We start from the raw sequence: 16783 nt of genomic DNA on the forward strand, positions 1-16783 counted from the left end.
ACTAGTAAAGTGAATAAATTCATACTTTATAAAATAAGATCACTCAATGCTTTTCTGAACCCCATCAAATTCTTGCCCTCAATAACCAGATAATTATCCATTTTATAAACACACAGCCACCAGATGCACCACCTTTTTAGTGGTGCAAGAGATCCTTTCCTTGCTGAAGGCACAGCACCCAGCAGATCTTCTGTACTACCACACTCCTCCTCCAAAGCTGAACCTTGCCAGTGCTAATTATTTTCCTTTTTTTTTGTTGCAGTGTTAACCCTTTCATTGTTCTCTTCACCTGGAGGTCTTCTCTGCTGTTTAACAGTTCTCATTGCCCATCTCAAAGTCCTTTCAATTATCATTTTATGATTTTACTGACTAACTCAACTCTCAATTAATATGATCCTAAAACCCCTTTGGCTGTGAGCACTCATAAATAGGAACAGAAGACTGTACTTTTCTTCCATTTCACTTCATTCATTTTAAGTGAAATATGTATGAAAAAGACAAATGATACACTTTCTATTACCAGATACTAGTTCATATCCTCCTTACTCTTTCCTTTTTAATATCATCATCAAAAGTGATGCACTTCAATTCTTTTAGGCATACTTTGATGATATTGCAATATGCAGTTTATGGAAAAATCAAATGACATTTTTTTATGTCAGCAGCACTCTCTGCTATTTCCCCACTAAAAAGCAACATTTAATTTTTGAGTTGCACATTTGCAGCAGTTGCTGTGGGCGGAGAGTCTGCTTATTTATTTGGTTGGGTTTTTACTACAATGTACTGTCATGGCAACTGTACTGAGGGCAAATGCATCTGGAGGTAATTTATATATGTCATATTGACTGCAGTAAAATTGGCCTGTACCATTTAAACTTTTTGAACCACTGGGCAAGGGCAACGTTAGCCTTTTGAGACCCAGAAGCAGCTTCTCCTTAGTAAATAAATAAATAAATAAACTAGGTAGAGCAACAGGAGCAATGCCAAACGTTTCTTGGTGTTTGGATGCAGAGCTTGCTGCATACTTAAATTAGTCTGGTATCTTGGGCAGTTACCCTAGTTCTGCTGATGCATAGTAGGTTTTTCATCCTGCTAATGTGGGAGGCAGCGATCACGCCCTATGCAGGCATTGTTTGGGCAGGCGGTGGCCAGACCTGTCTCCCCTGGCACCAGGAGGCATTGCCGCGTACTGCCCAGACAAGTGGCAGATCCTCCTGTCACGGGGACGATGCAGCTTCCAGCTGCTCCACTTTACATCATTGCAAACATGGAGAAACTCAGCTGAAATCTGCTGAAAGGCTCAAGCCTACAGTGGCATTAAAAAGGACTAAATTGGGCCAGCGATGCAGTTTGAAGCGTAACATGCCTGACCTCCACTACATGGCTTCAATGGTCCTTCTCCAGCGGAGCTGCCACTCATCGCTGATTAGCAATGCCTAAAGGTTCCCGGCTGCTGCAGCACTGCCTTTCCAATGCAAATGACTTGGACGCACTTGAGAACTTTGGCTCAAAGCATGTCTTGATATTGTAACTTGATCACTTTGTGAGTAAACCAGAAGAGCTATGAAACCCTGAATTACAGTTGGGCAAAGATGATTGCAAGTCTGATAAATTTATCTAGCCTCCATCTTGCTGCTGGGGGGGGGGGGGGTTGGCGCAAATCTTGAACCTTTTGAATACCTATGTGATTGCAGCCATTATCATCTCACGGATGAGGCTTTGCAGCAGCATTTTATTAAGAAGGGCTGTTCCTTTGCATTATAGATGACAACTTGAACACTATACTGTCTGCTCAGACACCAGGCACCAAGGCATGCGGCTGCCTCCTCCGTTGGCCAAGCCTTACCTCAAAATACTGTATGCTGTAAGGAGCATGGTAATTTCCCAGTCAGAATCTCAAATGGCTAATAGACATACACATCTTTCTTTTAGATTAGACAGACTCTTTTGGGAATAGCTCAAGTTTCCAGTAGCCCTATGTTAGGAATAACTAGTGAATCAAATCATACCTATGCTGATAGACAGTATTTCTTCAGATAAATTAGCACAGTAACAATCTGCAGTTATCTAATTATGGCTAATTTCCTGTTCATCCGTCTAGGTACTTCTGACCCTTTTACTGTAATTCTTGAGCACTCACAACGTTGATCAGAGATTTTTAATAATTTAACTTTAAGGGTCAGCTCTTTAGCTGGTGTAAATCAATGCATTTTCTTTGGCTTTGGAGCTGATCAGAAGGGAGGTGGGTTAACTTTTACAGTGGAGAAAGTGGTTGTAATTTACTACAGCATGCTACAGACTTGTAGCCCTTTGCACCTGCTCGCTCTCCCGAGTTCTTGGAGAAAGTGTAAACACACAGAATATTTTTGGATATTATTCAGCCCTATACAATTGAGACCAGCATACGTGAACTTGAACAACAAAATTTTAAAAAAGCACCTAAATCAGATCCTCAAGACCACCCGACTTGTAGGATTAGAAGACACAGACTCCAGCCTTGTGCCAACCCCATTTAGCAATCGAGGCTGAAAGGTCACGCAAATGGAATTCAGGCTCAATTGACAAAAGATTCAGCTGAGCTTTAATATATTTTTGGCCTAGAAGTTTTGGAGCTTTGTTTTTGATTGCTGCTTAAAATAGAAAGAAGTTGAACAACTAAATGAACAAGGGAATGTGTGGAGACTTAATTGGTAGCATCCATTTAAGAAAGAAGCATAAGTGAATTTCCACAAAACTTTAAATCACATACTGAAACAAGAAATTCAGTGAACGGATGTTTCTTTGCCAGGACTGTGGATTTCAAGAGGGTGCCCCAATTGCAAGTTAAGCAAAAGCCATAATATTTTCTTTTCTGGAAAACACTGCATCTTTTCTCAACACTTGCCTGGCTCTACAGAGAAGTGATTGACTGGGAAAACAGGAACTTATGGGGAGATGCCAGCTTTTATTTGCTATGGGAGGTTAAAGGTTCCCTAGAGCACAAAGGAGCTTTTCTTGCCCAGACAATCCCATCATGGTATACATCAGCACAACTAAAGCCTGCAAAGCTCAGAAGCAGTCAAGAGATATCTGGTGAAACTTGAAATGAATTTTCTTCATTCACTAGTTTTTATCCATGGGCATCCACATGTCAATATTTGGCAATAGAAATCTACTAAAAAAATAGCAGGATCTCTGGTTTCTTTTAAAGCGACATGCACAGCAACTCACACAGCTCTGTGTGTCAGTACAGAATCCGCAAATACCCTTCTAGCATAAAGCCTGACTTTATTATGCTTCAAAGAGATTAATAATTATTATCTTATCTATTGTGAGTTGCAATTTCTTTTTTTTTCCCCACATACCCACACTGCTGTTTCCTTCTGATTCTGTATTTGTAGCTTAGCTACTGTTTAGCTGAAAGGAAGGAATTTGATAATACCTTCCTAAAAGATGCCTGGACTGTGGCTGCCTGTTCCAGCCAGTGACAAAGAATGGAGATGTCGGCTATTGACAAAAGAAAATAAAGAACTTTTTTCCCAAACATCCCAAGAGAAATAACCTTTCTTAACCTTATCATGAAGATATTTCTTGTGCATTCCAAGTTAAAAGAAAGAAAGAAAAAAAAAACCAAGTAAGGCTGAAGATCTGAAACTAGCTTCTGCTTAATCAATCATTCTCACTGGATTACAGTTTTTAAAGTGCGTAATTATAAACAACAGATGAGAGAAACGCTCAGCCAAAAAAAAAAAGGGGTGAGGGGTGGGTGGGGGAAAGTCACCCTGATGACAGGTATTTTCTATTTGGATGTGAACCAACCTTCCCCCTTGGTATTTCAGGTTTCAGCACCGGCTGTTAGGCAGCTCAGCAGAGCACGACAATGGCACCACGTGGGGTGCGTGCGGAGCCCCTCAACCAGCCCGGTGCCTGAGGCCGGTGGCAGTGCCGCGCCAGGCTGCTCTCTGTGCCGCAGCCATCCGGGAAGAAGGCTTTTCGTCGGGAGAAGGCACCGAAGTGATGGGCTGAACTTATGGGAGGAACCAGCGCCCGGCCAGACGGAGATTCAGGGGCCCGTCGGGAGGCGTGAAGGGCCCGGTTTCAGTAAGGGCATGGCCAAAGCTTTCTTCAGGCTACAGAAGATTCTCCGTCGGACCCAGTTTCTGCTCTTCTTCCTCACAGCAGCTTACCTGATGGCTGGCAGCCTCCTGCTGCTACAGCGGACCCGCTTGGTTATCCAGCAAGGTTCACGTGGGACCTCCGCTAATCAGGCCCTGCCAATGCCGGACGGGATGGCCAGGGTTGGGATCGTAGACCCCAGGACGCTGCAAAACTCCCGCCCCAGTCCCAGGCTGCTGGTGGGCATGGACGCGCTGCAGGAGCCGGCCCTGGACCAGCGGCACAGCCCACGGTGGCTCGTGTCCCGCAACTCAGAGCTCAGGCAGTTGAGAAGAAGGTGGTTTCACAGGTTCATCAGTGATCAGGAGCCCATGCAAACAGCTGGATTTAAAGGGATGAAGCACACTGCTGAGCACAAAGGTAAGGGATGTACCCCTGCCCTGTTTTCTGGCACGCACACAGACTACACCTCCTCCTAGGACCGTCCCAGGCAGAGACTGGTGAGCACGATAAAGTGTCCCTGCAGAAACACCTTCCTCCTGGCTCATCACCACTTTCAAACCAGTTCTTAACCGTATGCGCAGGCCAAAGTACGATCCTGATGTCCCTGGTCATGCTGAGCTGTAACTTCCTCCAAAAAAAAATTTTTATTGACTGAATGGAAGCCCAGACAGTGAAATATGCTTCCCTAATTTAAATTATTTTCTCTTCAAGTAGGCAGAGATGAACACTGTTTAATTGATTTTCTTTCTCCGAACAGGGAACACTTTAAAAGTGGGTTTTATTAAATTAACTATCCAAAACCACAGAACACCTTAAGTCTAGAAGTGCCTCCTTGCTGCTAACGCTTTCTAGCATATACTAAATTCTGCTATTGCAAACACATTCACTGCTCCTGACCTGCCCTCTGTGACCGTCTCTGCAAACACACTGTCCTTAGGGGGACAAGATGTGGGCCACACAACCCTCCTGAATCGGAGACAAACTCCATGTGTTTGGCGAGTTTGCTGAAAATTTGCAACAGGCCAGGGGGAACGCAAGGGGAATTCACACCGCTGCACAGGTGCAGTGCATCAGCGGCCAGAGCATAGGGTAGAAAACTGTACATCTTCCAATCCAAATGGAAAGCCATTCAGGTTTGACAGAAACGTGAGTTCACTTCACTGTCAGCCTGATTCTGCTGCCTGAAGTGCTGCTGATAAATACATGCATCGACTGCTTTGGTTTGTTCAGTAGGAAAGCTTTTAAGAAACTATTTCCAGAGCAAGCAAAGAAGCAAAACAGGAGTCTGTAGATGTTCGCATTTCCTGCATGGCTTTATACCCTTATGACCCCCCCCACAGAAAGCTGCATCATCCCGGGCAAGTTTGGGATGGCACCCCCTCGCTGGGCCCACGACACGCTCCGAGGAGGTGTACAAAGCCAGATGCCCATAGTGTTGGGCTGTTACACAGCCGAGCTGCTCGCTGTGCAGTGGGGAGCTGGAGCCCGAACTCCAAAGTTGCAGTCACCTCCAAAGGCTGAGCATCCCCAGAGAGCAGACAAGCCCCCTTGAGAAGCCCAACATAGAAAGCAACAGGATTCAAGCTAGGTGACTGACCATGCTCTCAAGGCTGCAGCATCAAATTATGAGTTTGCAGTCTTTGATCCATTGCCTTTTAGAAGAACTAGTTATTGTTGGACATGTTTCACTGATAATAAAAAAAAAATGGGATCTGGATGACTAGACACCACATTACTAAACTGCTCTTTAGTTTGTTGAATTAATTTACCAAAAGGGGTAAATTCTGCAAAAATCCCACAAAATGGATGCCCCCTTGTGACTCCTACTGAGTGAACTGTCAGAAATGGGAACAAGAAGGTGATAGTGATGGTGTATGGGAGATGACTCTCACTCTGTGAGTCAGGCAAACTAACCGCTGGAGCCACCTGAAGCACCAAGCTGGAGCTTCCAAGAGTGCTCCACAGGCACTTCGTAACATCCCATTGGTAGCAGGTTTTGGTGGCAGAGAAGAGAGGCTGCAAAGCGCAGATGTCTCCCAGAGAACCCCACTGCATTTCGTGACATGCCCCAAGCACATAGCCTGGGTGCTCAGAACTTAATGACAGCCCCTGGACTAGCATGAAACATGAGGTTGCAGCTACTCCATCCCGCGCACCAGTGACCAAGCCTGGTGCAGGGGAGCAGAAAGCTTTGGGGGGTGGCCCTGTCCCTATCCCTGTCCCTGCTGGGCAGGGCTGGACGCAGAGACCGCCAGCTCTTTGTGGGAGGAGGATGCACCTTCACCTTCAGCAAATAAGTCTTTTGCTGACTTTGGTCACCACCTACTTTAATAAGCTCTTCGTGGACAGTTGCAGAAAAGAATCACATGAACCCTCCAGGCTACCATTTTTGTACCTGTACCTCATAAAGCCAGTATTTAATATTCACAAAGTACTACTTTTTCACTTTTTTGCAAGCAGCAGACACCGTGGTCTCAGCTGCTCAGTAGAGGCTGACGATTTAACAAGGAGGAGCTCAGGCAGGGTGCTGCCTGGGCAGGCTTGCGGTTTCACGCCGGGAGATTTGAGGGGGCCGTGGAAGAGAGAAAGCAATACAATAAATTAGGGCACATTACATTCCGTTGCTCCAGATGCCCTGTGAGCAGTATTTCCATGCTGCATGTGCTCTGGCAGCATGGATAGTTTCGGTGGGTTCAATGAAGTAAACCTGGCTTGCTGAACTTGGTGAGTGCCCACGAGTCATTTGGCTTTGCCTCTTCCGCAGTCCCGACTGTGTGAAGACAGCATGCCTGGTTCTCCCTTCATGGCCTGTAGCTGCTTGGGCAGCTCTAGTCTCCCTTGCGTTTGGTGAATTCCCACCCACCCACCCCTGGTGAACAAAAGAACAGATAAAAAGTAGAGAAACATGGTGAGTCCTTATGAGCTACTCTAATACTAGGCAGAGCATGAACCTGTTCTTTAAAAACTTCAATTAAAACCAAAAAAATTAATTTTGAAAATTATCCATAAAGTTAGTTAAGGCTAGCACCCGTTATCAGCCATCAAGCTAGTGCCTTGCTCAGGTTCTAACTGCTGACTGAGAGGAGCCAGAAGGACTATTTATTGCTACATCCTACTGAATTATGTTGATTCAAATATGCATCATTTGAATATCTGACTGAACATGAAGTGACATTATTAATAACAGTATTGTTAACAAGCATTGGAATGCCTTTGGAAATTATCAATTAAAAATTTAACTACCTATGTTATCTTCCCCCCCCCTCACTTCTCCTAGTAAACTTACAGGCTTGTTATTTCATTATGGATCCCTTCCAAGATATAATTAACTCCTCCATGGTTATAATGCTTATTAAAGTTTCAGCGTTGCCCTGTGGTTCCCGCTCAGTAAAGTGGCACATTGCCTTACCACGGAGGCTGTGTTTGTGCATTCCTCATCAGTGCCATCCTAATAACGCCCATGCTTCCTGACGCGGCACGGCCGCTCTGCCCCAGCTCACGCACGGGGATTGCAAGCCAGCCCTCAGTGTGCTTCCCGGGGCAGACCCTTAACCCGAGACAAAAATGATGGCAACTGCTCCAGCATATTGTGAACACCTCCTGGCTCACTTTGCCTTGCTCTGTGTCCACCCAGGATCACATGGCCTTGGGTGAGAATTCAAGTCCTCATGTTTTTTTTTTCTCCACATAAAGCTATCTTGCCTGCTTATGTCGCAAGTGGCTCAGGGTAGGGACCACATCTTACCCTGCCAGGGAGACTGGCAAATACTACTAGTGCAACAAATGAAAACAGGAATTTGTTAGGTAAAAAATGAAAATTTTCTGTTACGAACGCTTCCAGCAGATGGGGTGTTTCATACCATTTCCCCTGGCCTGGTTACACCATTGCACAGGATGCAGAGGTGACAAGGACTGGATTGCTGACATGACGTTCCGCTCCAAGAGCGCAGAGTCTCTCTCTGACTCGTTCATAGGAGGATGTGAATGAGATATTGCTGCCGGGCTGGCAGCAGCGTGGGAAGGATGCAGGGAGGAGCGTGGATGCCGCCTGTGTTCGCTGGCCTGCCCGTGCCTCCCAACTCAGGCTCTTTGGCCCCACACGCTGAGTTTTCTGCTGCTACCGGTTTGAATCAAAGTACCCAAATCAAGTCTCCACTAAAATGCAGAACATCCTTATTGCAGGTGTGTGACTCCCATCTCATTAACAGCGTGCTGTGGGTGTATATTCACAGCTTGTGAATTTTCTAATTGCACGTTTGCAAATTACCAATGTGCAGGTCTTTGAATCTACTGTTGTGTTTGTAATATTTAAATGTTTGATTTATTATTCTTAGCTCCAAAATCTCTGTTAGAGTGGCTCAAACTTTCTTTTTCTTGTGGATTATTTTATGGTTAATACAATGCTTTTTAGTTTCATTTTTCCTCATATATTCTTTCCCTGTGTTATCACCTCAATACTGCTACTTCTAAAATCAAATTTCCTTTTTTCCTTCATATTTTAATGATAAAATGTACTTAAATACACACAACTGCTGTATAATAGTGGGACTCCACATCATCCTTCCAATCATATATTAAAAAATGGGCTGGATTTTTATAGTCTTCTGTTCATGACAACAAAAAAGAGGCTCAACATAGGATGCAGTCTAAGAAAAATATTTATCTTTCATATGCTAAGTAAAGCAAGGCAGATTTTAAGAGATTCGTTTGCACCGGAGAGAAAGAGAGAGTTCAATGCGATAGCTAGACAGTGTTGCCTAGTTAAGACTGAAGTTATCTTTCCATTATAGCTTTAATATAACTCTATGTACCCAAAGAGAATTGATTTTCTTAATATTTCTCTTGCACCATCTCATTATCAACTAGAGATTTGCAAGAAAACCTGGGAGAAATCCAACGAGATTTCTCAAAGTTTATATCATTTTGAAGACTACCTTCTCCTTTACTTTAGAAACTCGCCATGCTTTGTCACCGAAGGGAGGGAGTCAAGCAGGCGGCAGCCGCCTGCGGGAACCATGGCTCCGGGGTGGTCGCAGACTCTGGGTCTGCAAAGGTAGGCCTGCTTAAAGTAATGTGGGTAAGGGAAAAGTCTCATTTCCCTTCTGTTCATTTCCATTTAACATTTGAGTTTACCCCTTCAATAGCACCTACAAAGGTTCGGTACCAGCAGACAGGTCTGTAGAGCAAGCTGAACCCCAGACAGGTTGTGACTTGATCAAATGCAACCCTGCTTGCAACATACGGCACTCGATCACAGCTGGATTTTTTTTTTCCCTCTCCCCCATCTCCATCCCATGCATGTTGCCTAACTCTGGTCTTGCATGCACACAGGCACCTACATGGGATGCTTCAGTGATGATTCAAGGGAAAGGACACTGAAGGGAGCTGTGTTTTATGACTTAAGAAAAATGACAGTATCCCACTGTCAGGAAGCTTGTGCTGAGAGGTAAGCGCTATTTTTTCACTGCTAGTTTTCTCTTTTCTAACAATAAGTGGAACTGAATTTGAAATGGGAAAAGCATGCATATGTTAAATATATAGCATCTGTGAAAACTGTGATTATCTCATACCTTCAGGCATGGCATAGCTCTCCTACCTTGCTTAAAGTAGACTGTTTCACTGCTGCCTATTCTCTTTATTATACCATGGCTACTTACAATATATTTTCTGTTGTCCTGGTCAAAAATTACTGTTTTGTTAGATAGTCTTTGTTAGGTATTTGTTAGATATTGCCCTCTAGCCCAAATCTTTGATCTAAAATATTTTAAAAACTATGAAGAAACTACCGCTCCCAGAAACAGGAGAGAACAAGACAACCAGGTGCGTGGTAAGGAGCAGGGCTGTTCCCAGCGCAGCCCGCAGAGCTGCCAGTCATCAGGGAACAGGCAGGCGCAGCTCCTGCCACTGCTCTGCCTGCCCTGTCAGCCGAGGCAGGGTGCAGGCTGGGGATGATCATTAGTACCTGGGGCAGGACTATATGAAAATATTTATGAAAAACATTTCCCATTGCTCCCAAGCGCACCAGAAAGCAGAAGAAACAATGAAATTTAGAGCTATTCCTGTGAATTTTGCTTCCCTTGGTCCATAGGGCAACGCAGTGTACGTGGAGCCCATCGCTTCAGGGGTGCCCGCACTGCAGCTTAACCCCATCTTGCTGGCTCTCAGACCCCCCTGTTGCAGCCCAGTCCCCTGCAGCCACACAAAGATACTCCAGATGGAGCTGTCCCTTGGGTGAAGGGAACGGTACTCTCCCCTCAGATGGACAGACCATCAGGCCTCGTCAGACGGTTTTTGGAGGACACGGAGCCAGGCCCTGGCTCGGTGCAGCCAGCAGAGGGGTCAGCGGTGGGCCTGGCCGAAGGGACCCTCACGCAGCCTGCGTGGGCATGGCGCGTGCTCGTCTTTGGCATGAGAGGCCCAAGGGAGCGCTTCGCCCTGCAAAGGGGACCCGAGGGACCGCGCACCGCGACCGCAGGCTGCCACCTCCATCCAAGCACCGACTCCTGTGCCACAAGCCCACCCAGACCGGACAGTTGTTTCAGGCGGCGTAGGAGGCACTGGCAGCCTGTAGCGGCCGCTCCTGGAGCCGGCGCGGTGGCGGGAAGCAAGCCATGACTTGGGCATCTCGGGAGAGGCAGCGAGCCCTGGGCCTGCTGTTCGAGCGGTGGCCTCACCTGGGTTTGAGCATTTGAAAATTGCCTAACTGGATCCAAAATGCTCCACTTTAAATGCCAGTTAACAGAACCTCTGAAAGGGGCTTTTCTTCTCTGTCACTCTAAACTGCCCTTAAACATTTCTGATCAAAACCTGAAGGGGTAGCTCTGGGCAGGGGCAGCGTCACCCCCAGCAGCGACGCTGTCACGTCCGTGGCACCAGGTGGGCGAAGGCCCGGCTGCGCTCCCGCGGGAACGGCACAAGCACGACCATGCAGCCGGAGACCCGGCCGTCGCTCAGACACCTGCATCGGGAGGCAAAGCCCACCTCGCTCTCCCGAGGACTGCCCCGGGCCCGGGCGGCCCACGCCGGGCAGAATCTGACCACCACCGCTCCCCACCGTCACCTGCGGCACGAGGTGGCTGCCCGCGCTGGTCCCCGGGGCTGGCTGTGCCTCTGGAGCAGGGCAGCAGAAGCGTACGCCGCACACAGGGACAGGCTCCTGCCTTCATTAGGTATAAACTCGGGAGTAGACGGGGTGCCTGTAGCGACAGTGCCTGGTTTTGTTCCCCGCAGGGCTTACACCTATGCGGGCCTGGCGTATGGAGCAGAGTGCTACTGCGGGAACAAGCTGCCAGCCACCGCCTCGAAGCCCGAAGAGTGCAACAGCGAGTGCAAGGGGGAAAAGGGCTCCGTCTGCGGAGGGGTGAACCGGCTCTCTGTCTACAGGGTGGAGGAGCTGCGGGCAGGAGCGAGAAGACGTAAGTGGGTGTGCGACTGGAGAGAGGAGGCTGCTCTCCCCAGAAACGACGCTCGCCCCACGGGGAGAGACGCCACAGCTGGGTTGAGCGCATGGGCTGTCCCTGCAGCTCGTCTCGCTCCGTTTGTCACCAGAGTTTGAAAGAGCAAAGGACAAAGGTGCCCATGGGGCGCGGTGTCCATTTGCTGCTGGTCTGGTCCCTGGCTCCCTCCCCGAAATAGCAGCGCTGCTCACCACCCCGGAGCAGCGAGACATGCCTGGCGCGGCTGCCTCAGGGCTGCCACGTAGGAAGTTAGTGTCACCAGGGAAAAAACAAAATACAGTGCAGAGTGACTGCAACAGCAGCAGAATTTCAGCTGAAAAACTACTCCATATTCCATCCACTGCAGAGGGACAAACCCACACGTGTGTAAGAAACAACCCTGGAAGTGGGTGCCTTTTAATGGAAGGGTAGGAAAGCACTCATATCAATGCCACCCTAAGCTCAGAAATTATCCTAAATGAAGTAAGTGCTACATGACTGCAGGAGGAGAATAAGTAGAGGCCCGAGAGAGGGGCACACTACTCTCCTTCCTAAGAGACAGAAGTGAGACCACAGTTTTGCTCTTCCAAGGACTTCTGTTCTAGTGGCGGTTGGGATTTTTGTTTCATTGTCAGATGACAACACTTATTCTACTTGTCATTCAATCAGCTACCATGGGAGATACAACAGATAAACCTTTGGGCCAACACAAAGCACATAAAATACCTAAACAGCTGAGCAGTCTTTACTTTTGGCAAGCTCACAAGACCTTACGGATGTTATTTGCTGAGAAGAAGCACCAAGACCTTAGGTTGTGCCAGTACTGATGGTACTTCATTTATTCTTAAAGACAAGTCAAGGTTTGTACAATAATCCACCCAGCTACATATAAATTATATATCAAAGGTACATAGACTTAAATTGCTAGTGTCAGGCTGACAGGCACGTTGGCAGGTTTCCCAGGACATGCATCACTGTTTAAATCTTCAGCATAAAATATATATACGTATTTCACAGGAAAAGGCGGCATTTATTTTTTTCTTAAGTATTAATGAATTAGTCATCAAATTAGTCTAGCCTGGAGCTAGATTTGTATTTTGTTTGCCCTTAGTAATACCTGATATTAGACTGTTTGAAGAATCCCACTGACACAAGCTAGCTGAGGGGCCAACAGAAGCATTAATCACGATGAATAAGTATATTGGAAAGTAACTCTGAAACTGTAACGGCATCCATGATTTACACTACGCAATGTAGAGAACAGACCTCGCACAAGGCTTCTACTTATGCAGAGCAGATCCAGCGGCATCTCCATTAAACCCTCCCAGACATGGGGTTTGCCGGCTCCCCTCTCTGTCCCTGGCCGCCCCCTTCCCACCCTGGTTCCCTGGGCAACACGAGCTGCACAACTCCTGCACCACAGGACTCGAGCCCCCACATCACATTAAACGCAATGAAGCCCAAAGTCTGCGGCTATTGCAGTCTGGGAATCGCTGTGGCGATTCAGCCATCCTTCCCCACAAAGCAGGCAGATGACGTAAATACAGCACATTTCCAGTGTGATCTGTGGGTTCTCTGCAAACCATGCTCCCTCCCAAGTGCCAGTGTGGGCAGTTCAAGCTTTCTTCCTGACCTGCTCAGGCAACTCTAAACATGTCCATAAACATTTTGTTTCAGGAATTAAATCTTGGTGTGAGATTTAGTAGGAAGTCTTTCAAGAGCATCCCGAGAAGCCACAAAACTTGTGTTCCTTCATTCTTTGGTGCTGTGCTTGCAGCAATCTGGTCCCAGGGAGACTCCTGTTTCCCCTCAACTTGCATCAAGTTATTTTATTTTCACATCTCCCAGGTGATCCCAAAGATACAGCATTGCTTCTAGTAACTGGTTTGAACTGTTATTAGAACAATATTTAAGCAGCTTCTCCTTAGATTGCTCTTGGCTCATGCTGGGGAATCTGGGCCCTTGTGCCAGGAAATTCACACAGAACCAAATTTTTCCTTCAAAACTGCACTGCATCTCTCCTGTCATCCAACACATTTCCCACATCAGTTCTGGTGAGTATTGCTTAAGGTAGCCAGTGAGTGCAGACCCAAATTTATTCCCAAATCTACCTTTCTCCCTACTGAGTCACGCTAGGCAAATTCTGTCAATAAAGAGTTAGTACAGAGTGGTGAAGTTTTCCACCATTGTAAAGCCCACAAAATCACAAGAATTACAGAAGTGTCATACAACATGCAGAATTTTTTCTTTTCTAACCAGCCACACAATGTTATTTTCTTCATTACCATTAGTTCATCTGTGCAAATGCAGGGCCTCACCCAGGGTAGTGAGTTTCCATGGCGGCTCTGGGTTTTCATTTGGTTCTGTCAAGGGACATTTCTCTCTTAAGCATGAGGGAAAATTGTATTGCTGCTTGTAACAAGTATTTGAGCCAAATCCTGACTTCAATCACAGTGATGCAAAAAATGGAGCAATTCTGCCAAGCTCTGTGGCATGTATACAGGAGCAGGTGAGATCAGACTCTGATGCTAAAGACTTGAAGAAAGCTGTTCTCCCTGAACAGCTTACAAAAGCCTAGTTTAGATTTCGAAGGCTGCAGCAAACTCCCTAGGCCTGAAAAGAAAGCGGGTGGGAAGAGGAGAGGGATAGCTCAGCAACTGAGCAGATGTGCAGGAAGGTGGGTCCCTGTGGGGGCTTTCAGGACTCATTTAAATTCCTTTCCTTTTCTGGTGCAGATCATGGGAAGCTTTGTAGATTTTTATTGGGGCTTTTAAGTCTTTCAAGGGAAAGCATGTCTTCAAAAGAAAACTGGGACTTGCAAACAATAGCAATGCCCTCCACTGGTGGAATTTAATCTAAACTCTGCTGCAGCCCTACTTTCAGTGGTTTGTACAAAGCTAAAGGCATGTGCTCCTTTCAATTCCACAGGATTTGCAACACATTTTTCTAGTGTATATCATGGTTTCTCTTATTTCTACAGCATTTGGAATATAAAATTTATTTTATTATTTTTAGCTTCTGAACCTAATATTGTTCTTTGTGAAAGAGGCAGGATACTACGGACATTGTTTTCTCAAGAGAAACCTATTTCATATCCCTGCAGGGAGGAATGTTATCTATCGAGGATGTTTTAGAGCTCCAGAAAATTTAACAGACACCTTTCCAGCCTCTTTGATACAGCCCAATTTGACGGTGGAGATGTGCTCTGAATTTTGCTCCAAGAAAGTAAGAACAGTTCTCATTTCACATCCTTTCTTTTTTGTTATTTTAAATTTTATTCTACTAAGGGAATAGCAGACATTAGTGCCTTAGAGCTTTGAATTTGTAAATGAATTTCTAAAGGACAAAACTCAGAGTAAATACCCAGTGATGCATCTGGTCCAACCGCTCTCTTGAGTGGGGATGGCGGGAGGGAAGCCATCAGAGTGATGCCACTAAATATGATGCACAGAAAGGCTGTTCTAAGTGACAAGTATCAACCATGAGGAAACCAATACCATTTCCATGTCACATTCAAACCAAACCCAGAGCCAGATCTGACCCCAGGAGAGGTCTTGGTGGCTGCTGCTCATGGGGAGACATGCTGCTGGAGGGTGGATGTGGGCTGGCAGCACCTGAAATGTGGCTCCAGTGCCCTCTGAGGAACTGGTCCCTGGCTCAGCTCTCAGGAGCTATGCACGGTGCATGGGCAGGGCAGGGCAGGGAGAAGCAATCCTCAGTGCCCTCCACTTTGTGCCCTGTGTTCTCCCCTCCAAGGTGGTCCTTTTGGTCTCAGGCTCCTTGACGGTGCAGCAGCAGGCACTGCCATAGCGAACAAGAAGATTTAATGCTGAGGTGTCTACACACAATTTTTGCACCAGTGTGTAACTGCGTTGGCTAGGAACTTGATACAATCTTAAATATAAAAAAAAAAAAAATTAGCAGATAAGCACAGCGAAAGCAGGTGGACATTCCTGATACTTTTATATAAACGTGTCTTTCCACATCAGAAGAATTGATACCACTTTCACTATAACCTATGTAATTTAAATCAAATTTATTTTAATTTAAAATTGAATCATTGTAGAACTTTATGCCGATATATAAGACCACAAGAAAGCAACAAATAAGGTCAGTTGTATGCTTATTGGCTTTTGGACAGAAGGTGAGAAGGAGGAACATGCTAACATCTGCTGTCCTTGTGCACACTCTTGGCCTGAAGCATCACCTTTGCTCATCCTCCACACTACCACAGAGTAAGACCATGGCTGTAAGAACTGAAGGAGTTTGACTTTGACGGACTTGGGTGTCCTTATGGGAGGAAACATTTGGCCCAGGGCACCCTCTGCTTTAGCAGCTGTTGCTGTGGTTGGTTCCCTTCCCTTCCTCCCCACTCCAATGGGGCCTATTTTCTTTGTACAGAGGAGGGTTCACTGTGTGGTCAGATTTAGCCTGCAGCCACATTCAGCCTCATGCACAAAACCGAACATTCAATTACTTTGCCTTCTAGCATCACAAAATTGATTAAAACTATTAAGGCATGAACAACAAATCTTCTTAATTACTAGGTAGAGTGGGAAAGCTTTTCCCAGTCAACATACCCTCTATACCAGCTCATCAGTGTTTTAAGAATGCATCATGGAATTAACTCTGTGCAGCGAATTGCAGTGAATCACCCATATACCCTGTATATATTACCTTACAAGCATGCATACAAACACACTCTCGCAACCTCCGTGCATATAAATGTTCGGTAAAGTAGGACTTCATGAGCAATTCTTTCCAAGCTCTGCCATTAATCTATTATTTAATGGTAGAAAAAAAATCTTGCTCTTTCTATGTCAATTTACCCCCACGTAACATCATTTTATTAATATTTACTGATGAAGTGCAACTAATTATTGCTTCTCTATGTGGGAGAATGGTACGAAATATCTGGAGAAGTTGTTTTCAGATGTGCTCAAACATAAGGTCAATATTTTTAAGCACAGTCATGCCATTCTGGTTTTGGGAGATTACTTTTCTAAATAAGTGGGTTTTCAGAAGTACCATTCCTTCAAGTTTTTCTGGCCACGCAGCCAAAAAGTGGAAGCATCTGAAATTACTGGTGACTGAGAAGGAGAGGAAAAAGACCACAACCAAAATGTGCCACGTTACCATGACATTCAAACAGGGTTGAATAGAGGAGAGCAGCAGGATGGAGAAAACTGTCCATCTCTGCAGAACAGCTAGTGGCTTTCCAGAGTTAGAGTCAATGCATATTGACTTGA

At 45.9% G+C, this 16783-nt stretch overlaps 1 protein-coding gene across 6 annotated transcripts in view; it reads left to right on the plus strand.

The window, feature by feature from the left end:
- WSCD1 (WSC domain containing 1) overlaps positions 1 to 16783 on the plus strand; it is a 34173-nt gene that overhangs the window by 6222 nt on the left and 11168 nt on the right. For 5 of the 6 annotated variants that reach the window (XM_030027930.2, XM_030027929.2, XM_030027931.2 and 2 more), the window contains 4 exons: positions 3819 to 4515; positions 9430 to 9544; positions 11329 to 11513; positions 14638 to 14759. In XM_030027930.2, coding sequence (XP_029883790.1) covers positions 4089 to 4515; positions 9430 to 9544; positions 11329 to 11513; positions 14638 to 14759 — 849 coding nt within the window. In that variant the 5' untranslated portion in view covers positions 3819 to 4088. Of the gene's footprint in view, positions 1 to 1371; positions 1544 to 3818; positions 4516 to 9429; positions 9545 to 11328; positions 11514 to 14637; positions 14760 to 16783 lie in introns of those variants that run through there. The other variant, XM_041126758.1, reaches the window with a different exon arrangement.

Source organism: Aquila chrysaetos, chromosome 10 (assembly GCF_900496995.4).
Source record: "Aquila chrysaetos chrysaetos chromosome 10, bAquChr1.4, whole genome shotgun sequence".
Lineage (NCBI taxonomy): Eukaryota > Metazoa > Chordata > Aves > Accipitriformes > Accipitridae > Aquila > Aquila chrysaetos.